The sequence below is a fragment of the Athene noctua genome, chromosome 1 (genome assembly GCF_965140245.1).
Source record: "Athene noctua chromosome 1, bAthNoc1.hap1.1, whole genome shotgun sequence".
NCBI classification, from domain to species: Eukaryota; Metazoa; Chordata; class Aves; order Strigiformes; family Strigidae; genus Athene; species Athene noctua.
Genome location: NC_134037.1, coordinates 53,119,081 through 53,144,761, shown reverse-complemented (window position 1 = coordinate 53,144,761; position 25,681 = coordinate 53,119,081). Strand labels below are relative to the sequence as shown.

Here is a 25,681-nt window from a genome sequence, read left to right as displayed (position 1 = left end):
TCTCGTTGGCTATTGATCCAGGTGCCCCTGGAGTCAGTCAGCCTTGCTCGAGTTACTTATCTGTAATGCCAGGCGATACTGGGAGGGTTTCAAAGACACGGGGGTATCCTTTATCCTTCACGGGCAGCTCAAACCTCCCAAGAAGTGGAGTCTTTACTTCAAGGGCTGGGCTGCCTTTAGTTTGCTTTACTTAAGCATGAACAGTGCTCAAATCTCCAGTAAAATTCCAGTACCTCATGGCATTACAGTGTATAACATGATCTAATAACTGTCTATATTAACAAGCCAATACACTCCCCTGCTACCAAGCGGGGTGGATAGGATAGTTCGGGAGTTTTGGTCAGAGCTGCCATCCGTTCGGCCCGGCCTTTGAAGGCAGCGTGGGTCTGAGGGCGCGCACCAGGGAGCGCTACACGGCGAGGACCGCGGCCGTGAACCCGCCGGCGCCAGCCCCACGCTCACGCTCGGGATGGGGGGGGGGCGCTGGGAGCGCCCCGCGGGCCGGCCGCAGGCGGCACCCCCGGCACCCCGCGGGCACCCCCGGCACCCCGCAGCCCCCGCCGGGCCGCGACGGGGGCAGGGGCACGGCGGCCGCTCCTCCCCGGCCGGCCCCGCTCGGGGCGGGGTCTCCCAAGTTTCGGCGGCGGCCGCGGGGCCCGGCCCGCCGGCGGCATGAGCCCTGCGGCGGGGCGGGGGGGCGGCAGCGCCGGGCAGCGCGAGCCCCCGCCGCCATGCCCAAGGAGCGGCCGCTGTGGCGGGGCCCGGCCTTCCGCCTCTGCCTGCTCTCGGCCGCGCTCTTCCTCTGCCTCCAGCTGGGCATGAGGCGATCCTGGTGCCCGGAGGAGAAGCCCCGGGTGGCGACAGCGGCGGGGCGGCCGCCCCCCCCGGCCCGCGGCACGGAGCCGCTCCCGGGCCCGGCGGCGGGCAGGCGGCGGGTCACCTACGTGCGGAGCGGCCGGCGGGGGAGCGCCGCGCCCGGCTGCTGCCCTCTGCAGCCCCCGGGCGGCCGCCGCAGGAAGGTAGGGAGGGAGGACAGGCTGAGGGGGGGAAGCGCCCGCCGTGTCGCGACAGGAGCGCCGTTGCGTCGCGACACAGGCGTGGCCCCACGGCGCCCCCTCTCCCCGCCAGGCGACCGGGCTCCCGAGGTCGGGGCTGGGCTCTGCGGCTGCTTCTGTCCGTCCGTCGGAGCCCCGCTTCGCAGGTGCAGCGTCTTCCCGTTGCTGCACCTGAGAAGAGGTGACCGGAGAGTGTTGGTGGGGTGATGGCGGCTTCCTGGGAAGGGGTCTTGTGGCCAAGAATTTTGAGCGACGCTGCTTAGCTGCAGGAAGGGTGGGGCGTGCTGGCGGGGGGCTGAACCGGGTCAGAGCTCGGCCTGGGAGCGTAACCTTGACCCAGAGTCCCAGGCTTGCTCACCAGGCTGAACACCCCAGCAGCAGCAACAGACTTGGCCCTTGGCATTCTTGGCATCCGAATGCCATTTCATTTGCTGAAGTCAAGAAGTGTTTCTCAGACACAGTCTGCACGAGAATTAATGAGTTAGTTAATGAGTTGGTAAATGGACCTGTAATTAGGTTCAGAGGTATTGATTGAAAAGCCCGTTGGAGATGTGAGGGCCGTCATTAGCATCTGGAGCTCAACAAGAGCGAGGAGTGTCAGTACTAACTTCTCCCCCCAGTTAGCTGCAGGTGTGACCAGTAGTGGGATGATGTCTTCTCCAGCAAGTTCTGTGCTGCCTTTGGTTTTGGCAGATGCCAGTCTCGAAGGAATCAGTAACAGATTCAGATGTTTATTTTGTGGAGTTTTCTTTGCAGTCTTCAAGGGGGAGAAAAGCCAGCTTCTGCAGGCTGGGAAAGAGGAGCGTGTCACCTGTTTTGAGGTCCTGCTGTCAGGGTGCAGTAGTAATCGTCTGTGCAGAGATTGTAGATAGCTAAAGAAGCTGGAATGACCATGAAAAGGAGCAAATGGGATTTTGCTAGAGATGAGACCACCTTCCTGGACAAAGTAAATAACTATTTCTGATGTTTGCCTCGGTAAGAATAAAACCAGTTATCTGTGGAATGGCTAAACCTTCTCCTGTCCTTAAACTGAAGTTTTATCTGGGTTTGCTCAGACTTCCTTGACAAGAGACCTCTTGATAACATCCACACCACCACTGGAGCAGATGTCCTGTGATCACGGGGCCTCATCTGCAAATCTGCTTGCTTTTCTTTCCCTGTGCACTCTCAGTAATTTATTTTTTTATTTAAAGAGGAAATGGACAATGAGCTTGTGGACAGTTTGAATTTTAGATTTGCCTACCTTCTGTGGGGAGCTGTGATGGTAAAATAAAACTGCTACTTTCTGCCCCTGGTGTCCTGAAAGGTTTAGAAGGAGAAAATGACATAATCTTACTTCCTTCACCACTGAGGCAATGATGAGGACAACATTGTCACATATTTCGTCAGCATAATGACTGTGTAACATCCTGATGTGCTGTGGTATCGATAACATGTTGAGGCATCTTGCAGTGTCAGTTTTTGTGAATTTCGTTGTCAATGCCATGTTGCTTCTCCTAAAGCCCAACTTTTAAGTGATTGTAATTATGGAAGGATTTTGGCATTCATGAGGGGAAAAAGTTGTAATCGTGGATTTAGATAGTTTCTTGAAAGCATGTGCTAAGCATGGCATCAAAAAAGAGGAGGCAAAAGTCAAACATATCCTAATTTATTTCAAGATTTTTGAGGAAATCCTAGTGGAGGAGTAGCATCAGGAGAGGCTGCTTGTCATACCGGAGAACTGGCAGCGCCTTGCGGTGTTGGGGAGCTCTAGGCTGTGGAAGGCCCACAGTACATTTTGGCCTGTCTCCAGGTGAAGGGTGTGAAACAGCACTGCTGTGGTTTGTGGTGTCGGGCGTATTGCTGCTGAGGTCACATTTGAATCCCACTAAGTCAAGTGAAAAATATTAGTAAATATAATACAGGGTGGAGTTGCCAGGTTAAGACTGTCAGGTGTCTTCCGTATTCAGCTTTTTGACTTGAGCATGTTGCTGCAGGCTAAGAAACATCTACCTAAAGTGAAGATATGGCTGTGAGGATAGTGGGACTGAAATTCTGGGAGTTAATGATTTTGAAATAGAGTTGTTAAATGTAGGGGAAAAAAAAGCGATGGGAAAATAAAGCAGAAGTGGTCAGAGTACTGCCATTTTTTCTTGTGGAAGTGGTGACCGTGCATGATAGCTAAAAAAAGAAAAAGTGATTTAATCTTTTAATCAGGAAACATTGTATTGCACTTCAGACTGTTTTAAGAAAAGATGGGGGCTCTTGCCAGGAAAGGCTGTTTAAATTGGTGGTCTGTGGCTTCTACCAGCAGCTCTGGAGAAAGGCGACAGCATGCTGGTGTGTGTAAATGCTGCCTGGGGAGAGGGACAGGCTCCTTGTGCAGATCTTCCGTGCTGTACCAGGTTGGGATTGCTTTTTGCTGTGGGTTTTATAAGTTTTTGTGTCTTCTGTCTGTCTGTAAACCATTGTCAGTCCATTTCTGAAGCCTGCAGAGGGTTTCGGGTATGTTGGTTTTTTCTTTTGCCTGATTATGGTGGCTGTCTTGGAGTATGTTGCAATATGTGAGCCAGCAGGATGGCAATAATGGAAAATCAGCGAGGCCAAACTTTGCTCTGTTTTCCTAGTGCCACTTGGTTATAAGCTTGCTCGCACTTACATCACTGAGTTAATGCAGGAGGCTGATTAACAGAGTGTTTCCGTAGATCGAGTCCTAATTTGTGGCTATATAAAAAAAAAAAAAAAAATCATAAAAACACACAAGGAAGTTATTGGGTGCCTGTGTTGAATCACTAAAGTTTCCTGAAGCAGAGTTGTGTTATTTATTTCCTCAGCACAACTGCAGCCAAACAACCAAAAGGGGAAAAAAAAAAAAAAAAAAAAAAGACCCAGACAGGACGGGAAAGACAGAGACTCGTCCATAAATGGCTCTTGCGTCTGAAGGAAACTGCCTGTGCAGTCGTGCGCTTTTCCTGACTGCTGGTAAATCTCTGTCAGTGGAGAGTGTGACTGTGTGGCACGTGGGAGGGTTTGGCCACCAAGGTTCCAAGTGTCTGTTTGTGCCTTAAGATGCATGCATAAAAAATGCTAACTGAAAGCAGCAGGGAATAAAGTAATTTAGTGATGTGACAGCTCTGGGAGCCGCTGGAGCTGCCTGTTCTGGTGCTTTTGGGATCTGTGTTTCTCCCAGCTGTTTTGCTCCTGGTGGAGCCTACCAAAGAGCAGATGCTGCTCTTCTTGCTGACAAATAATAAACAAAATTCAGCACTGAGAGGCTATGATGGTCATCTGAAGGATGGGAAGAGTTATATGTTGTGCTGCAAATGTAAAGCAAATGTTTGTAGTCCCATTTGTATTTTGGTGGGAGCACTTAAAGCTGTGTTGGTGCTCATAAAATGCCCAACTGTGTTTGTAAACTGCAATTCTAAGCTCTGGTTGTGTTAAGCACTGGTCTGGTAACACATGCAGTGGATAAAAACTCCATCTACCTGGAAACACACAAATTTTGTCATGTGTAGTTGCTCTTTCAATGGGTATTAGTGAGTTCTGCACCCACATAGTGCTGCAGACACGAGGCGAGTTTTAAAATGTTATTGCAGGATGTGATGGTAAAAAAAAAATAAATTGTTGCACTTGGAATTTGAAATAACAGCAAATTCTTATCACAGTGATTGCAATAACAAAGTTATGTTGGCTCTCAGGCTCTGAAATAGGGAGGAGCCCACTCGAGAGTCTGGTTGAGGAAAGCTGCAGTCCTTTGCCTTTGGGTAGGTTTACTTCCACGGAGGGGGAGGAAAAAAAACCCCAAGTTTTATATGGTTATGCGTGAAAGAAAAAAGGCCTATGTTAATCCGGGCAGGTGTTTTAAATTCCTGCAGTTTTGCTTGCTGATGCAGCAAATGCTGCGACTGTGTCTGTCCTAAAAAAATAAGGCTCAGGGTCTTGCTTTCCGCATGGGTGTAGCTGTGCTGTGCAGTGGGGGACTCCTGGAAGGCAGGCTTGGAGAAATGTTTGGGGCTGCAAGGCTGCAGCCACAGGTTTGTCTTCTGAAAGCGTGCTTGCTGGAAGACAAACAAATTACTAAATTTAGTTTGAAAATTGTAGTATCAGCTGGAAGTCACTGTCCGTTTTGTGGCTGTCGCAAGGTGGGGAGTGTGATACGCTGCCAAAGTTAACCTGATGTTATTTTGGATGCTCTTTCATATCTAGGGATATAAAAATGTTTGCCTTTGGTGCTTAAAAATGAAGAGTTAGGTTTTGCTGCCGGGGGCCATTTGTGTTTTGTGTGGGATTGTAATATATTTTGAAATATGAAGTATCATTGCCTAAAACAGAAAAATCTTGTGAGATTGTATTTTTATAGGCATTATTTACACTTGTATACAGTTGTATTTTGGTTCTTTATAAATAGAATATTTTGCTGTTGCTTGTTGCATTGCAGGTTTTGGATTTATTTTTTTTTTAAATAGGAACAATATCTGAGAGGTTACTGCTTCACTGCAATAATGACTGATAACAGTTTCATCTTCAGTGTAATTGAAATATCCAAACTGTTTTGTAGTAATAGCGTTGAAGTTATGTGAAATAGTGGTTTGGCAGTTAATTAATATGGCAGGTTCAAAATAACCTCATGCAATTTAGCATTACATTATTGCTAAGATTTTACTTAAACTTTACATTTGATTTTTATTTTAAAAATTACAATGCCACTTGCGCTTGTGTCAGCTCTATGTCTGCTTATGCAAAGAGTCCTTTTTAATTCTACAAATCTGATAAAAATGGATTAGATGTTTTCATTGCCTATTTGTACGTATAGTGTTTTCAAGCTGACTTCACAGCTTTAAAAATCTGTTAAACTCTGAGGACTACTTAAATGGGAAGTTACTCTGCCTCTTGATGAGCAGGAGCCAAAATTCTTGGAGAAAACTTGGTTATTCTGAAGTCAAATGTATCCGTCTGTCTTTCCATATCCCATGGTGTAATAGCTGGTCTGTTTTGGATTGGGACTTAACTTTTATAACAATTTATTCATTATGTATGCCTGGAGCAATGTTTTAACATTACAGCGAAGTCTGACACGACAGGGCTTTGGAAACTGCAGCGAGTCACATCAGGCTGCATTTAAAGGAGCAGATTTGCCCAGGCTGAGCCAAAATAAGGAAGCTGCTGGGGCAGCAGCATGGGTGAAGGCAGCCTTTTGGATCTCCTATTGAATTTAAATCCAGAACTTACTCCAGTCACCCCACCTGTGTACCAGAGATGACAAGCTCTACAGCGTGCAGCACTAAATGCTGCGACGAGGAGTGAATAGCATCCTAGCTTTGATGAACATTGACTTGCAGCTGTGTTGCTGTTGCAGAGGAGTGCAGCGCTGAAGAGCTGGATATTGGTTATTCTTTTGAGCGTCCTACTTCTGGGCACCTCCTTTAACAACAGGTAGACAAACTGGAGAGGGTCTCAATGGGAGGAAAAAGGCATTAAAAGGTTCAGAAGGGCAGGCCTGCAGGGAAAGCCTGGCAGAATTGGTACTTGTTTTGAATAGGGAAAAGTAGGTTTTGAGAGAAATGTGCCAAGACTCTTCAAACTAAAAAAAAAAATTTTTTTGAAGGGCATAATGACCTATTGTTCCCTAGGTCCACTGCAAGTAGGACAAGAAGTAGCTGGCTTAATTTTCAGGCAAGATACTTGGAAAATCTTGTAACTCTGATTGGCTAAGCAGTGGAAAGTCTCCCTAAAAAAATGTGAACTTCGGGTATCCACACAGGGAAGGTCTAAGTATCCTTAGATGTGCTTCAGGACAACCTCCCAAGGTCATTCACCTGCTCTGCAGTTGACGAAGCAGTCTGGCAGGTACAGTGTGATTAGCCAAACTGGAATTTAACCTGAACAATGATCTAATGTTAATGTAATAAAAAGAGGTAAAGGGGTCTTTATAAGTGATTCTTGCCCTGGCATGATACCTCTCTAGAGAGACCAGAGCCCACCATAATTGTCCTGTGATGAGTTAGTGGACCCCAGAGGAAGGAACGCTGTTTGACAACTTTTTTCCCTCCAGACTTGGAGGTCTCTTATCAAATATAAACCAACCCAAAGTTGCTGAGTTTGTAAGATTAGCACAGAGTAGGAGTTTACAGCTTCAGGCCGTTAGTACCTGGGGAACAGCTGTGAGAACCTTGGTTGGTTTTTGTTCAAATATTCAGAATAATAGCACAGAAGGAGAGAGGTTATTGTGTTTGGAAGAGAAGAATAAACATTTATTGATGGCAGTTTTCAACAGCAGACAGAATCTGAGAAGCACCAGCTCTTCCTGTAAATGGGGGCAGCTGAGGCACTGGAAGGTACCCAAGCATGGGAATCCTTCTCCAAGTTGCCAAGCAAGAGCAATATTGAGCTTTCACTGTATTTTAACTGCAGATGAAATGTGTTTATGGTGGACCGTAAAGAGGAGATGGTAATGTTGGTTTTTTCTGGCAATGATGTCACTTGTGAGCTTGTGAGGTAAATGATCACTCAGAATAACCTTGATTCTTACACACTTTTTATAACCTAAAATAGGTTCTTCCTTCATGAATTTTTGAGAAGCAGCTGGGGAATATTATCCTTAAGAAAGTCATTACAGCTTTATGAGACTTAATTATGTCCAATAATATAGATTTCTTTCAAATACCTACTCAAGGCTTTCTTTCAGCATGTAAAGACAGGGGAATATTTTTTTCTAGATGACTGTGACATAGAAAAAATGTTTCAGGGTATATAAGCTTCCCTATTTAAGGACATAACCCAGGGACCAAGGTGGTAATTTCTTCTGCAAATGCCTCGCTCCATGATTGCCATTACAGTTGTGCCGTCTTTTTCTTGAACCAGGTGAGATGTTTCACTGGCCTTGTACAAAATGTGAATCCTTTATGGCTGTGGTGGCAGCTGCAGAAAAAAGCCATACTGATCCAGTCCTGTTAGCTGTCTTCAGCTCAAACTGTTGAATGGGACTGTTGTGGGGGGAAGCGACCCATGCTACCCTCCTGCCTGTGCAGTGATGCTCAGAGAGTGGATGAGCAGTTCTGGTCATTGCCTCTGTGTCCCGCTGAAGGGTGGCAATTCAGTAAATATGTCCTTTGCTCTCACCTCTTGCTTCACCCCTCCACAGTTCACTGTGTTTGGGATACTGGATTGTGTTGTCTGGTGTACCACTGGCTATCAGACCTCACTAGCAACCGACAAGCAGGACTCGCCTTCATGTGCTGTGTATGTGCTTGGAGGAGGAAGCATGAACTTCTTCTGCACAAAAGCAGCTGTTGAGCAGGAGGTGGGAGGAGGTGAGCACTGGTATAAAAGTCAGTTGTATGGCAAGTCACAGTCTTGTCATGGGAAGAGAGCAAGAGTCCCTGAAAGTTGGAAATTTTGACAGCCTTGAAGACAATAAGCACAGTTAGTACCAAAAATGATCTTCTGTCACATTTCATGTTTTATACTAGAAATAATAGAAGCAAGGACAATTTTGAACACGAGCTTCCCTTGCTCAAGCAGTCCTCAAGGTGCCCAAGCTTGTGTCATTCTTTTCTAAAACTTCCTTCTTTGGAGAGAGAAGAGTCTGGAAAGAGAGATCTGGGACAAGTAAAATTATCCCAGAGAGCCTTAGGACTTTTCATTTACATCTCTGACCTTTCTGTTGTATGAGACAAATATTTAATTTTGTTGCTAGTAAGGTTTTCATCCCAGTTTGTTCCGTCAATTCACACCAAAGTTTACCGGCCCAGCCAGGCAGTTAACAGAGATGTGTTCTTCAAGGCTGCATGGTCAATGCCAGCATGCCAGACATCTCTCTCATGCCACTTTTACTGAACTGCGGGCATGGTTCAGACTAAGGTGCAGCTGGTGGATCTTTGGGGTGAACCTAGAGCAAAACTCCAGTGGTCCATGACAAGGGATGCAGTACGGAAATCCAGTGGCAAATAACAAAACCCTCTAACGGCTGCCTTGCAGGCTCATACAGTCTCTCTTGCGAAGCAGATGTAGAATTTGGAGGTTTAGATAGCGTTAGTGAGGGACCTCCAGTCTTCACACAAGCAGTTTGGTTTGGTTGTGGTAGACGACACCGTCCTCCTCCTGTAGCCTGGCAGTGATGGCTGTCACTCTTGGCACAGCTTAGATAAAAGACTTAACACATAGGTGAGAAAGTCTGTGTGAGCCACCACTGATCTTTGATGGCATCCACAGCAGCCGCCTCTTATCGCTTGTTCTAATATTAACTTGGAGCTTTATTTGTCTTGGACAGCCATTCAGCGTTCCAGAGCTGTGTGTGATGGATGTGAGTTGTTTAATCAACTCGAGTGGTTTTGTAGCTAGCAGATCCGCACCAAGATAGTTTTGTGTATGACGAAATGTTGTCCGGAGCTCTTCTGTGCTGTACAAGTCTAAGATCAAACAGCATTCAGTTCAGTGGAACAAGGGGGGGGGGGGGGGGGGGAAGAGGTTTGGGTTTTTTTTTCCTTTTAATTATGGTACTGCATGTACATCCTGGAATCTGTAACATACATTACTCACCCCATGTTTATGTTAGTGTTTCTGTATATAAAAGTGACAGGGTGACAAGCTCCTATTTTGAGTTAGCAAATCTCTTAAGGGTAGTAGAGACCATGTGCACAAATGGTCTGAAGCCTTGGGTAACACATAGATGAAAGCCATGATTTTGAACTCAATCTCATGGCAACAACTGGGTCAACTTAAGCAGGAGTGGAAACATTCCCAGCTGTTTATGCAGTACTAAGTGGAAGAGTTTGGATCTTCAGTGACACTTGTTTTCTTCCTCCTGATCTTCTGTCCTGTCTTTAGTAGTCTTGCTTTTAAATGTGCCATCAGGGTCAGGTGCCATTAAGGTGGGGGCTGGCTGTGAGGTGCTCATGGACTGTCAGGGAATGGGTGGACGGGATGTCCTTGGGTGACTGCTGACCCCTTGAAGAGCTTAAATCCTGAATCTGACTCTGAGGGAACCCCTTGGTGGTTATTTTCATTTCATTTTTTGCAACAGTTAAAAAATAGTGCTGTAATTTATGTCCTCCTTGACACATGTATAAATATGATAAATGAACCTTTCCTTATGTATTTGTGTAAGGATAAATGTAATAGTTCCAGCAGCTACTACCACATACACAGAAATCTTGCTTCCTACTGAAGTATTCTCCATATGCTTTGCAGACGGAGACAAAATAGCTTTGCATTGTTCTTCAAAAGTCAGTACAGCAGAACTGTTTTGGGTTTGCACATCCCAAATCTGGGGGACCCTTGTGAGGAACATCCTTCCTGCTGCCACCTCCCCCCATCACACAATGCGGGCTTCTCTTGTCTCTGGGAATAAAGGACCAGGAGGACTTGTCAATGAGCTGTTGGCTTCTGAAGTCTCCTAAGATTTTCAAGTCAAGCCAACTGCTTCAGATTTTACATGGAGAACCTCTGGCTTTACATGCTTGCTACAGAAAGAGCTGACCAACAGCTTATTTAACAAGTGACCCACTGAAATTTACTTCAGGTTCCACTTTCTGATAGATTTCAGGTGCATTGCTATAGGTTTTTCTGGAAGTAACAAAATTCTGGGTGGTTTCCAGGACTGACCTTGTGGCTCTCGCAGAGAGAAGGAATTGAACCCTCTGCCTTTCTTGGAGTGGAAGATAAACTTCAGGGGCCTTGAGAGCTTAGCAGGGAAAGGCCTGCAAAGAGCCAGTTAGACATCTTGTCTCTCTTAAGGGTATTGTTAAAATAGTGGATACTCTGTGTTGCTATCAGGTTTTGATGAGGTAATAAGTCACTATTTTATTTTTTGTGTGTGTGACAGTGGTCTGCTGGGGAGAACTAACCTAGTTGAAAAGTAAACAAAATAGCAAATATCGATGATGCACCGGGAGCTGGACCTGGTTAGGAAATGCATGCAGTTGAAAATGGTGTTAGAAGCAGTGAACATTAGCATTTGTAGAGTTGCAGTTGCTGCTTTAACTTGCCCCTGTTTTGTCCCATCCATCCCCAGCCCTCTGCCTCATTCTTCTCCTAGCAGGTAAGTCAAATAATTAACTGGGAGCTTAAAAGTCAGTGCCCTTTATTTAGCATGCTATTTTACAAAAAGGCAGTGTTTGAAATGCTAGGGGGAAGAGATGCTAATGTCTATTGATACAGCATGTAATGTTAAATAATACTTGCCACTTAGAAGCCTAAAAGTTCTGAGAATGTTTGAAATCCTTCCTGCTTCCTGCAGAGTTGATGGCACTAGTGGAGGATCAAGATTTGTCCCAGAAATGAATGCTGCAGGGTAGGAGCTGTCTGAAAAAAACCCAACGGAAAATAAAATTTGTTAATACTAATGCCGTGTCTCTTTGGGCTTTCCTCATGGTTGCTCTGCGTCACTGAAACTTTCATAGAAGTGAACTTTGTTTCATCCTGAATAGAGCAAAGCAATGGCATCTTGTTCTTTTTCCCTCTCTCCTTTGAGAAAATTAAACAAGAAGCAATTATGTGTCAATTGGCTGCTGCTGCTGAGCTGATGTGTTTCTTCTTAGTTAGATGTCTTGATTAATGGTTTGATCTTGCAATTATTATTCATTATGAAATCTGTGGGAACTCTGGTACATCAGGAGTTCAGGGTCAAACCATGTAGCTGTTCAGTGCTATATTCTGTATAATGCTTAGAATTAGTAATAAAACACTGGAAAATGTCCTTAACTGAAGAGAATGGTGCATGTTTGCCCAAGCCCGTCCTCTATGGGCTTATAATACTTGGGCCTTGAACAAAAAATACTTCAGAATTGTGTACTTTGAAACAGGCTTGATTTTCTTCTTTATACATTTATTTTTCCATTTATCATCTTGTACTGAAAATCATAACAGCTTGTAAGCCAGCTCTCATGCCCTTTCTAGACATGGGGAACTAATTGCCCAACACACTTTTATTTTGCTTAGAAGACTACTGCTCTGTGGAGCTCCATTACCTTGTTTTGTTAAGTAACTCTTCTATGAAATGAGTTGAAAAAGAAGAAAATGATGTTTGGCTTTTTAAGTCCTCCCTGGCTATCCAGTAAACCTCAGTATGATGAAGTGAACTGATGGTGGGTGGGTTGGAGAGACGGAAGCCCCTGTGTACCTATTGTGAGTATTTTCTGTCTTACCTTAGGTTTTACGCAGTGAAACCTAAATACCTGTAGAAGTCACTCAGCCTTTTGGTTTACTCATGAATAAGAATTAATGTTTACTTGCTTTATGATACTATAGATACCTAGTGACAGATACTGCCCTCTCCTGCTGCCTGGGCACAGAAGGTCATCTTGATCCTTGCCCAGGAGGGGCAGATGAAGGGGTTTTCTGATGCTTCAAATCTCCTTTTAGGCTGGAAGGTGTGATGGCCCATTTCTGTTTAGACATTTGCACTCCATTTGGATGAGATGGATTTCACAGGCATGAAATGCTCTTATTTGTGAAAAATATTAAGTTTTACTTTAAAGCACCTTCTTTTTTCCCCAGTTCTCAGCCTCAGGCAGAGCTTGCTGAAGTCACTGGATAGGCTGCCGGAGGCATCCCTATCTGTAAATCATAGTTACAGTGCTGGAATTTGCACAAAATAAGCTCGGCTTATCTGGCTAGCTGAGTATTTACTGATGAATTCTGTTTGTTGTATACTGTGGTTTGAATATTGCAATGAAGTCAACCTAGAGAAAAATAGCTTTTTTTTCTCCTGTTCTGTGGATTATGACACCTCACGTATTTTCTCAAAGTACTTCATTTAAAGCAGTTATGAATACAGATTGAAACCATGGTCTTGCCTCTACCTAGCTAAAGTCTGAACTTGACAAGCGATGACCAGTAGTTGCTGCATCTGTTTCTTGCTGTTATCCTTAATGCTGGCAAAGGCATGCAGGCACTGGAAATAATTCAGCTGATTGAGTATTACGCTGCTTAAGCAGTTGCGAGAATTTGCTTCCATAAATTTAAATCTGTTCTGGTTCCTGGTTTTATCTCCATCAGATATAAATTATCATGCTGGCAGCCTCTGGATAGCACTGGAATGCTGATGCCCGAGTTATTTATTTTATTTTATTACCATAGCAAAGAAATCCCATTTGACTGTTTTTAAAGCTTTGTGTCTCTTAGCAGAGTAAAATCAGTCTCTCTTTTCATAAATATATATTTCTCTCTGATGTTCCTGGGATTTTCAATGGCAGAGGTGTCAGTCTTTGATGACGTTTGAAGGTCTGAGGAGGGGTTCCCCAGTGCAACGCTGCCCGTTCCTACCTCTGCAGCTCCTAACTCCTTTGATTACAGTGGATTTATTCCTCAGAGATAGCGAGGGGTGGTAGGTATGCTATGTAAATAATAAATTATGAAGATGCAATGCTTTGTGAATTCTTAAGTACCTACAAATTAATATTTTTGGCTAGTGTTCTGAAACATGCTTCCAGTAATTCACAAACCTGCACCCAAGGTGATGTACATTGGGCACTGAAGCCCAGGTCTGTGGGTGAATTTCTGGGGAGGTGTCCACAGCAGCTAATTTAAACCTGGTAAGCTGGTTCCCAGTACTCATTTCCTATGAAAGTCAGGGTTTCGATTTGAATTCAGCGGAGCATTAGTCACCTAAATTCCTCTACAGATCTAGCCGTGTCATGTTAGTTTTGGAAGGCACTCTTTAATTTTTCCAAAGCCATTTCTTAATTCTTAAAGTGATATAAATTCTGTCACTTAAAGTCAGCGCTGAGCATGTTTTTTTATTGCATGTGCTTTTCTTAGAGACACTCGTTTGGGGGAAATATCTAAAAGTAGAGTTAGAGAGAGCTTGAGCATGGGCTTTGTGTGTGAAACACTGAACTGAATCTCCCAAGGCATTGAAGTTGTTGGTGTTTTGCATCAGGTTGTTGGTGTGGTGTGCTTGCAGGTTAGGCCAGCAGTTCCCTCAGGAGGGTGAGAGCTGCAGTTTGTATGTGTGTGGCACCATTTCGTACTGTCAGATGGGAAATCAGAAGCAAAAGGAGCAGAAAATAAACATGAATATTAACAAAAGGAGAGCAGAGGTGAAACGCTTGGTGATTGCTGCCTTTCCAGGGGTTGTTATGTATGCATGTTCAGACTGATTTGCTCTACAAGGGTAAGGACTCTCTTGGTTTCAATTACCATGCAGTGGCTCAGAGCTTTTTTAATGGGAATTGAAGTCAGAAAATTGTTTTCTTCATTTCAGTGTAGAACTTTGCATTCGAGACGTATTTCTTTTTTCCTTTTCCCTGCAAAGTGTAAGAGTTTTACTTATGATGCAAACTGCAGCCTTGGGAAGCAAGTGCTGATAAACTGCTCTCAAGCAAAGCCCTCTGGGTGATGCTCACAGCTGCGTAAGTTGGCTCTCACAGCAATCGCATCCTTCTCCCAGGCAGACAAATGTGTGCTGCACTACCGAGGCTTGGAGGAGGTGATAGGCAGAGTGAGGAGCTAGGGGAGAGTTAAGTGCATCCTAAAAGCTCCCTCTTCAATAAAATAAACCACACACGTCCAAACATAGAAACACCTCTAGTTATTAAAATTCTTCATACACGTTGTGCTGAAAATTAATTTAAATTCAAGACACACACATTAATGCAGAAAATGCTCTTATCACAGGACTGGTTTCCATAGGCAGGGTTTAGTCTACTAAGTAGCCTTGTTGCACGGGAGAGCCTGACTGTATATATTATGTTGCTTGCTCATCGTGGCACGAATCTGTTGCTCCTCAGCTTAGTGTTCTGCCATCAGATCTTCAGATAAGGTCATGGAGCAGATCCTCCTGAAAGATATGTCAAAACATATTGAAGATGGTAAGGTAGATAGGGACAGTCATCATGGCTTCACCAAGGGTAAGTTGTGTCTGCCTAATCTAGTGGCCTTGTACAATGGAATGGACAAAGGAAGAGCTACAGATGTCATCTACCTCAGCTTCTATAAGGCCATTGATATGACTCCCCACAACATTCTTACCGCTGAATTGGAGAGATCCGGGTTTGGTGGATGGACTGTTAGATGGATAAGGAATTGGCTGGATGACTGCATCGAAAGAGTTATAGTCAATGGCTCCATGTCTAAGTGGAAACCTGTAACGAGTGGTGTCCCTCAGGGGTCCGTACTGGGACAGTACTGTTTAAGCAACCTGATCCAGTGGAAAGTATCCCTGCCCATGGCAGGGGGGTTGGACTGGGTGATCTTTAAAGGTCCCTTCTAATTCAAGCCGTTCTGTGATTCTATAACAAACACACTAGAGTTTTACAGCACTGGAGTTTGTCTGTGGGAAGGACTTCCTATGTGGCCTGCTTGTCCCACTGCACCGACCCGATGCGTATGGAGGATGGAGCAATCCTGTGGTGGCTGGGTACAAAGAAGGCTCTGTGCTTGTGTGCAGTGTTGTCAGAGATGACTCTGCTTTAGATAAACTTGGAAAAGTGAAAAATGGGGAAATAGAAAGATTTCCTGTATTATTTTTTTTTCAGTTCATTATGGACTTTGAGCAGAATGTGAAAATTTCACTGTTGGAGTGGAAATTCTCAGTTCAGGTGGCTGCAGGACTGGATGTCAGCTGCATTTCCCTGTGATACTCCCAATGCCTGATGCCTCAGAGGGAACCCACTGCTTTTCTCTCAATACGTGCATCCATATAGAGCAGGAGTGTATGTAACAATCTCTGCAGTAGAGTTTCTTAAGCAAAATTCTTGTATAAGAAACCCAAACTGCAAAAAAAAAAAATAGAAAAGGGTAGTAATATAAAAGAAAAAAAATAGAAAGTAGTTCAGACATGAAGGGATGGAATACCTATATAGCCAGCCACATTAGAAATTAATTCACTCAGAGCTTTAAGTATGAGTCATAGTCACTTTGTAAGCCTGTATTTTAAATTACAGTTTACTGAGCCTGTGCCTGTCCCTACTACTCTAAATTAATGATGTCGTGTAGTATATTTTTATGAGTGTACCTCTTGTGAGCCCTCTGTATAATGCTGATTACATTTAGCTAAAGGGAACTGTATGAATTGACCTTTCTCAAGGAGGTCTTTGCCAAGGCTGAGCCAGAGTTGTTCTTTCCTATTAACACCTCCGCTTTAGGTGGAGTTTGTTTTACTTGTGCCACATTTTGCTGCTCCAGACATAAAACATTTGGAGTTACTCGACCTTGCTGAAGAATAACGTGCAATTAAGTGTTGCTTCAGTCTCGCAACTAAAGAGTTGTCTCAGCCCTCTAGTTTTTCTGCAGCGTGGCATGTGTGATATTTTGGTCTGGGGTTCCTCTTCTGTAATGTTGAATGTCTACAGTGTAGGTTCATCTGAACCTGCCCTCCTTTGCAGGTCATGGAGAAAAATGGATGTTTCCAGTGCATGACTCATCTTACTTATTTGAGTTGTCTTCTCTATAGCAAGATGAATCATTCCCTTAAAGAGCCTGTGCGCCTTGTCTGTCCTGTGAAATAACTCCTCAGCCCACTGTGGGAGCTTGGTCCCTGGTTGTTCTCACTGCAGGAATGTTTCTTCATTCCCGGCTCTCCCTTGGAGTCAAACAGCTAATTGCCTCTGAAACTAAACGTGGGTGTTCATGAGGGATCACTCACTGCTGGAGCTGCTCCGTGTAGTCAGCAAGAGGAGCGACATGCTTGGTTTGGCCGCCGCCACCCTCAGCAGCCCTCCCACTCATCTCAGTAGGCTTTGCACTTGTTGCATGTTCCTCATGAGGCAAAGCCAATACTCGGGTGGGCTGCAACACACTGATTTCACTATTTAAGGTACTTCTGAATTGGGGGGAAAAAAAAAAATCTCAAACCACAAAATAATATGCTTAGGGCTACTGGAACTCCAGAGGAAGCCCAAAGAAAATGATGGCCAAGCCCTGTAAATCATATCTGGGATCAGTCTACTCAGAAAGGCTAGCCTTCAGGAATGCAATCCAGCACATATACATTTGCCTTGTAGATGTCTGAAATTTTGCAATTTGAATCCCACCCATTGCATTTTAAACTGTTAAAACCCCTGCAAAATTTCAGCCAGCCACAAGCAGGCTCTGTTCTGCTGTACACTTCCAAAAGGGGTGAGCATGGTGATACACAGAGTACAGCCAGAATGGTTGGAGATTATGTGTATGTCACTTGTTTCTATGGCTAGCAAATATTTGTGTTGATTGATGGAATTTATTGCCACAAGTGCTTTCTGCTCACATTTGAACCCACCTGAAATGTAAAAAAATACTGTTACACAGTTTAGTCAGAGGATTTTGTGTTTTTCCCTTAAGACATCTGTGTATGTATTGACAAGTCTTGTTTCTTCATTGGAAGCAACAGACTGCTTAGCAGAGCAGTGGGATTCCCAAATTTTTGTTTATAAACATGGCTAATATATTTCTGTATTTTAATAGGCTGCTATAAAGGAAGGAAATTTAAAGGAAGGGAAAAAACAGTTACTGAGTTAAAGATGGAAATATGGAAATCTTATTAATTCCCTTTCAGATGTAAACAGAAGGAAAGGAAGGGCTTGGGCTGTTTGAATGAGTGCACTGAAACTTGTACAATTAATGTGGAATTTAATGATTTATACTTCCGTGTTTATGCTAGGAAAGCCAGAAGTTTTGCAAACCTGCAATTTTATACCTGCTAGCCCTGTGCGTACATTGGTTTAAACTTTATATTGTGATCTCAGATTTTTAGGACAAAAGATACCATATGTATACTACAGATTATTACAGGATTATCAGATGGCTATCACAGATGGCTGATAAGGGAGAAAAATCGAGGAGGACGTGGTGTCCAGAGAGAAGTCACTGTGGATTACTGTCAGAGATAGTAACATCAGTCCTTAGCCTTAAATTGAAGCACCTGGATAAAAATCAGACCTTCAAAGGTGTCCTAGATTTCCTAACAAAGCAGTGGCATTGCCTCAGGATTTTTTTTGCTCTATGGTTATCTCATCTGGTGAAAATTTAGACATCGCTCTGGATAGCACTTTCTAGATACCCATTACACTTCTGGGGTAGCTAAGTCAGTGTGACCAGTGCCAGTCGTTTTGCTGAAAACTGATTGTTCTTACAATGCTAATTTCAGGTAAACTGTTTGTAAATGAAACTATGTAAATACAGGGGTACTTCAAGATACTCAGTAAGGTATTTTTTACATGTCATTGTAATTTTCCTGGTACTTTCATCTCTTCATATTATGGTATCAGGATACACTGGTGTTAGGGAAACAGTCATGGGTGTCTCGTTAGATGCATCCTTACTGTAGGGAGATAGCACACAGATGGCGATAACCAGAGATGCAGGATGTCTGAACTGGTTTTCTGGCTCCTTCTGGGAGACCCTGGGGAGGTCTGTCTGAATTTCATACCCAAAGCTGCGTAATACCGACCATAATACCTCTTCTGCTCTCCTTGCATACTTGCTCCCTGTGAAAGGAGATGCTCCTCAGCCTGTTTTACATGTCAGCACAGGGACCTGCTCCCAGTTATTTGCTCTAGAAGTTTCTGAGAGACAGGTAAGAAAATCTAGATGGGTTTGCTTTGAGGGAATAAAATTGTCAAGTCTAGAGGTGAAAAACTTCTCAACATAAGGAATATGTGTTTATCAGGAATAAACCTGATTTTCACAAAGCAGTTGGTTCACAGGGATCGGGTGCATTTTATCTGCAGAGTTTATTTGAGAGGGCTGACATGGAAACACTATGGAATAGGTTGAAAATTACTTTAAAAACTGAAAACAAAGGCTACCGATGTGCATAAGGAATGGTTTCTTCAGGAGGATATTTTGAGTCCTGAACATACCCATACTGCACTGATGCCAGTGTCTTACTCGCTGGGAGGGTGTATCTGGTCCTTGAGAGGTACCGGATTTTCACTCCCATTCATCCTCTGTGAATCTTACTGTAATACTAGAGCTATTGAAGTGCCCCGTAGGGGTGTTCAGTAGGTGTTAGGAACAGACCTCTCTAATGTATTCGTTAGTGAATGGGAATGGGCTGCTGCTTAGTAAGGAGCCAGGGACCAAGTGTGAAGTTTGAGAAGCTGTTCAAAAGCATTGCTGTCAAACAGGAGCTCAGGTCTGATCTCTGTCACAAAAGTAGCATTTGTGTAGCATTCCTCAATTTAAAGAACTATACAAAAGGTTGATATCTGTCTTTTTTTTTTTTCTTTTTTCTTTTTTTTTTTTTTAAGTGAAATTGCATTTTTGAGTCACTGGGGTTTTTATCTTCATAGTCATGTTTATTGATACATTTTGGAGACAGTGGAAAGGCAGTCTGATATCTTTAAGATTTTAACAACCTGAGAGGAAGCCACAGTGGCTCTTTGATATTGCACTCTGCTGGAAAAGAACCTCATTCACGTGGTTAATTATAGGGATTTTTTTTTTTTTCCTTCTTCCCTGTCAACTCTTTGCAGAGGGAATTCTTGCTGAATGGTGCCACAATGGCCACCCTGCAATTCCCCTACTTAATGAGCTACTCTTCACACGAATAGATTTCAGAATAACTGGGCACAGATGTTTAGGTGTCTGGATTGTTTTTTTTTTTCCTGAAAATGATTGTCAGTCTTCATTTTCATTTCAGCTTTCAAGCCTGTTGAAACGGCAGCATTCCTGTCATTGCAAACGTTATTCAGCCTTGTGAACCGTGACTCATTCTGAAAGATTACAGGCATTTCCCTCCCCGGCCTGCACCTATCCTCCAGCTGTGTTAGCTGCTTGCAGGCTGCCTTCTGCAATCGGCAGGTCAGGGGTAGGTGCTGCTGCAGAGTTTCCTTGCTAGCTTGCTTCCAGCCTTGTACTGGGCAGGGTATAGGAGCTTGTGTCTGCTGCAGGCAGCAAGTTTCAGGGTGGGAAATGTTACTTTTGCTTGCTTCCGGGGGAAAAAAAAAAATAATCTCAAATGTCCTTTTCAACATCTCTTTACAGTAAAAAAAAAAAAAAAACAAATGGCAAACCCTAAAGGAACAATAAACCTCATACAGACCTCCTGGCTCACGTTCACTCCAGACTATGTTTACTTAGGCTGCAAAAATACCAGTTCATGATATCAGCTCAAGGCAAACGCCATCTGGTCTGGTGGTCCATCTTTAATCATCTTTATCTTGCAGCTTTGCCTTCTCTTTTTCTTTCCTGCATTCTCCTCTGGCGTCAGAGGATCGCCACTGTCACCGCACTGGCTCTTCTTCTGGTGCCTCAGACCAGTCCTGTCTGGGGGCTCAGCACCTCACCTCTCTGATCTGCTTCCATCCTTTCCAGTTAATGGCTATTTCCAGGTTTTCTAGGGATTCATTTGAAATAAGGTTCTGTGGGAATCCTGAATGAGATTCTCATTTGTTTGGTATTTTACTGAATGTCAGCATGAAATCTATGGAAAAAACCCCACCATCCTATTCATTATGGAAGCTCAGTTGATCAGAGATGATTAAAGGGAAGCTTGATACTACCTGTCCAGCCACAGAAGTGAGTTATGGAAGCCTCAAGATGAGTCATGAGGAATCAATCTTAATTTAGTACAGTTTAAGACCATGCTTATATTTATATCAACTTGGGGGCAAGAGATAACACGTCTAAACTTCCTGGCATGACAAAAGCAGGCAGAATTTGGAGGTGTGCAGATGGGAGCGCAGGGCCCCGTTGCTCTGCAAGCACGTGTCTGCAAGAGCTCTTCTGTCCCACTATCTGTGTGGGAAGTGTTGTTGGAAAAGCTGACAGGATCCCTGAGGTTCAGAGCTGAGGGGCCTCAAAGGGAGTGCAGAAAGCATTCACCAAAGCTACTTCCTTGGGGCTATGAAAATGAGAAGGTGTAGGGGCTCAGGGCAGCCACACTGAAGTTCTTTTTCAGGAAAACAAAGGATTCTGGTATATCTCAGGCTGGCATGGGAGAGGAAGAGGACATTTCTCAATGCTTTTCTACTGAATCTAGATTTAAAAAAAGGAAATAGATTGTTTCCAGAGGTTTCCTTTCATGATAGTGTTTGCAATCCAAGTTCCTGTTTCAGTGGACCTTCAGGTAGATATGAGATAGATATAAAATTAAAATTATTTCACTGTTTTCAGATGTTTTGCTAGAGGATTTAGTTATTCAGATCTTGGTTTTCTTCATGCATTTCTACAAGCCAGGGCTTAGTTGGGTGTCCTAGAATAACTGTGTTGACACTTATATACTGGATGAAGAGCCCTTTCTTTCTGAAATAGCTATATCTGCTTTCAAAGCTGATCATGATAAATCATAGTTAGATGCTCTTTCACTGTAGTTCAAACACTACTTTATTCCGAAATTACTTTTGTGTGTAGACAAGCCCTTAGGAAATGCTTTGTGTTTGAAATTAAATCTCCTTAATTTATTAGCCCTTGCATTGTACACTTGTGCTGAGAAATTAATGCTGTTCTTTTAAGGTTTGTTTTGTTTTGTTTTGCTTTGCAGACTGTAAGATGGCACATTGAACTGCAACCATGGGCCAGTCCAACTCCTTCCCTCAACTATGAGGCCTTGAGATTCCTGAAGTACATTAGCACTTCTCAGGTAGGTTTTTCATATCAGTCACTGTTTAGAAATCAGTTTGCCTAGCACAAGCTGTTCCCTCTCAGATAAGTAATTAACCTCACACCAAACTGTTTTAACAACTGCTTTATTTCTAAAGTGGCTTAACCTAGCAGTGATGGTGAACATGGATGTAAAGATCAAACCACAGGGTAGCAAGAATGCATTGTTTCCTTGCTTTCTATTTCCAGATGGGTTCATCCTGACAGGAGTACATTATGGCTGAAATTCCAGAAGCAGTTCCTCTCCTGCTCTCTCTTTCTCACTCTCTCAGACACAGAAAAATACAGACCACTCTAGTGAGAGAGATCTGTATTCAGTCACTCCACCTCTCAATAATAATGCGATAACCAGGCTCATTTTAACTAAAAAGGATGCATTTGAGGTTCTCAGTAAAATGGGAACAAAGCATCAGTCCCTAACTTGTCCCAATGGTGCCAACAGAACCCTGATATTTTTTATGACAAAAATGATGATGTAGACAATTAATGGTTTTATGTGCTTTTTCAAAGGTGACTTTTCCAAATCCAGATTGCTTTGACAGATACTTCCAGGGTTCAGCATATATGGAAATTGGTCCATCATGTCTTAATGGAGGCATCACTTCTGCACAACAGCATTTACACATGCATTTCCTGTAATAAAAAATGGAAAAGGTGCTGGATGCCTACAGTTCTGACAGGGCATCTGCTTTCAGTACCCAGGTCTATCAGTAACTGACCCTTGAATACAGATTTAACTGTGCCATCGCTTAACACGAGAGAACAGCAAAAAGCCTCAGGTGCTAATGTCACTGAAATGTCATTCACATCTGAAATTTTTTGTTAATGCGGTGCTTTCAAGACTGAGATGAGATTCATTTGAAACGTTTAAAAATATGCTGCTTTGCTGATGGTGTGGTAACTGGAAGGGTAGCAGAGTATTCACTTATCCTCCAGCTTGTGGGTACCCCTGGCTAAATGATCAGGAAAATGACATCTGCCTCCACTCATGCCAGCATGGAGAGGGCAGGCAAGACGATGCATGTGGAGACAGCAAGAGATGAGTGTAGACTGCTTGTTTTGTTGTACAGAAGTTTAGGCTGCAGCAGGCATATTAAGCTGAAAACTTCCTTCATTTTGGTGACTTAATAAACAGTGGCAGATGCTGCTGAACTCCACTAGTTGGGTCAAAGCCTACAAGGACATCAATTAGCAGAGAGTTTATTGCTTCTGACACACTAATCGAGAAGTTTCGTTCCCAGAGTAACTGACCCTGGTTGGGGGGACAAACATAAGTGAAAACAAAAAATGAGATAAATCCTTGTTCCTGACCTGGCAGATGTTATAGGATTAATAACTTACAGGATAACACCATGACTGATATGAGCGCTTCTGGAAATGGGATCCTGCTTACGTAGATGAACATGGGATTTCATTTTCCTTTGTTTGCTGAGCAAGTGTCTACTAATTGCTGTGCCTGAGTTCAACTCCCTGCCATTAGTGTAGAATGTCTCGAACTGCTGGAGGGGGAAGATGCCATGTCAGCAGAGTTGAGATATGGACAGATAAAGCTTTTTCAATGCTGGTATCTAATGATCAGAAGAACCATCTTGCATGTGCTGTTGATTGTATGATAGTAGTGAGTAAAAGCCCAGAACAGGATGTGAGCTCAGTGCTTCAGGGTCTGTAAATCATGCAACAGACTGGTGATGATGCAAAAAGCAGAGTTCAGGGTGGTTTTTTTTATTCTTGATAGCAACAGCTATTAAGTAGTAAGAACTATTAAATCCCTCCAAATTCTGAATGTTGTAATTGCTCATAATACCATGAGTCAATTAAATGGCAGCATTGCAGAATCTTACTTTTCTGTAGAGAGCACATTATTCTTCTGTGTCTTAAAATTAGGGCTTGTTATTGCAATGCCATTTATTCCTTGATTGTTATGTGCCTGAAGGGAAGTGGGTGGTGGGGTGCAGTGCAAATCATTGCTTAAAACTTAGTGAATCCTGAGAGCAGCATGAAGAGATGCTATATTAGCTTTTATGAATTTTTCCATGGGAATTATGAGCTGAACAGGGGCAGGGAGGTGGTGATGCAGCATGCAGCTATTTGGTTGTAATGCTCCAGATAATGACCTTTCAGAGCTTAAGCTTCTTAAACAATGAGAGTTTTATTTACTTATTGTAAGGCACATAGTGGAGAGTGCCTACTACAGCAAACTGGGTTCCAGTTCTCACTCTCACCCCTGTGTAAAATCATTCCATTTCTGTGGGTCTAGGTGGGAATGAACCTGTGCTTTTTAGTTAGGCTAAAACCAAGGGCTGAGCCTGGGCAGTCTCATGCGGAGGAGAGAAGGAGCAAGATGAGAATAGTCAGTTCAGGACTGATGTTTAACTTGGTTTGTCTCTACTACAGTTCTTTCCACTTTTTTTATTGTTGGTTTTCTGGCAGCGCCAGCTCCCATCCCTGCAGCCAGGTTTGGTATAGGGCCCAGAGAACCTGGGCCCAATTATATTTTCATCATAATGGCTTAGCTGGGTTCCTGCAACTCTTCTCAAGTCTTTGCTTTCCTGTCTGCATGTTAGCAGCCTGTGCCCCGCATCCCCTGAATTTGATGGCTGGGCTGCATGTGGTTTGAAAAGCTGTTCCACAACCACATGTATGCTGATGCTGGTGCAGAGCAATGCAGCCTCTGGGGCAGTAGTCACGGCTCTGGTGCTTGCTTCTCTTCCCATTAACTCCTTATAACTGCTGCCATGACAGCTGTACAAATTGCCCTGGCTCCCCAATGCTGAGAAGGCTGCAGCACCCTCCAGATCCATGCCTGCTGTTTCCAGAGTGGGTCTGGAGGAAGAGGATGGTGCAGAATGGTGTGGTAGAGCGTGGGGCTGAAGCAGTGGCCCGAGCTGCTGGGTATACAGGCGGAGCTGGTGCTGCAGGCAGGGGCTCCTCTGTAGGGTGTCACCCACAGAGCCATAGCTTTGTTGGCTCTGTCACCTCTGTGTTTTGGCTGTTGCAGGCTGCTGCTCAGCTGCTGGCAAAGCTGACTTCACCTCTAAGGTAAGTGTTTTTTTGACATTTCCAGGTTTGTGATGAATCCAGCACATTTTAGTTCTTGCTTTCTTGGTCTTTACAAGGACTTTGACCTACAGTGTTCCCCTCTGCAGGGTCTCTGTGTCGTCATCTTCTGCAGTGTTTTTATCCTGGCTTTGGACTCTAGATGTCTAAGCCAGCACAGCATAGGCACACGTGCTATGATTCCTCTGTTTAGTTAAGCACTTGCTTAAATCCCTTTGTTGTTGGAGAGGGTAATGATTAAATCCCTTCTAGAACTGAGATCCAAGACACTCTAGGTGGGGTATACAGTGTACATTGCATTGACACTGCAACTTCTGATTACAGTCTCGAGTCATGACATGATCTTAACATTATTCAGGATGTAGAATCCACTCCAAGGTTTGAAAAGAAAAAAAAATGAAACATTTTAATCCAGAAATAACTTGTTCTTGGGAAAATTGATTTATGGGTACAGTACTAATGCTTAATTATTTGCTTTTCAAACTGCATTGCTCTCTGGGGGATTATGTAAGCCTTAAATTTCACCAAGCAGAACAGATGAACAAGGAAAAAAAAAAATCAACAGATCTCCATAGCTGTGTATCAGATTGACAGTCAGATTTAAATGAAACCAATTAACATTTTTCTTCTTTCCATTCTTTCCCCAGAAGGCAAATTAAAACCAAATTAAAAGTCATGTCTTAAAATGAAACATCCTTTGATTTCAACAGATTGCATGTGAACACATGAACCTGAACAGCCTGAGAGGGTACTCTGAAACCGCAAAGAAGCCCTGGTCGGTCTGTCTTGATGAAAGGTTTAGCCTCATACATCGAATCAGAAGCAAGCAATGCCGTCTCTATTCCCTTGGGTAAGTGCTCTTTTTAAAAGACAGCAAATTGTTTCATGACATCTAGCCCTATAAATGCAACACAGGCTGCAACAAGGTTGTCTTCTAAAATATAGACTTTGTTTGGGTGTGTTTGTTACGTGTTGATGTGCTTCTGTAAATTCTGTTTTTAGGGAAAAAACCTTTCTCCATGATGAGGGTCTTTGTTTTCCTTTGCTTTTCTAATATCGACATG

At 43.6% G+C, this 25,681-nt stretch overlaps 1 protein-coding gene across 1 annotated transcript in view; it reads left to right on the top strand.

Annotated features, from left to right (window-relative positions):
* Positions 1–629: 629 nt before the first annotated feature.
* METTL24 (methyltransferase like 24) overlaps positions 630–25,681 on the top strand; it is a 48,601-nt gene continuing 23,549 nt past the window's right edge. Inside the window, exons 1-3 of the mRNA XM_074923406.1 lie at positions 630–1,019; positions 21,442–21,540; positions 25,328–25,467. Coding sequence (XP_074779507.1) covers positions 732–1,019; positions 21,442–21,540; positions 25,328–25,467 — 527 coding nt within the window. The 5' untranslated portion in view covers positions 630–731. The remainder of the gene's footprint in view (positions 1,020–21,441; positions 21,541–25,327; positions 25,468–25,681) is intronic.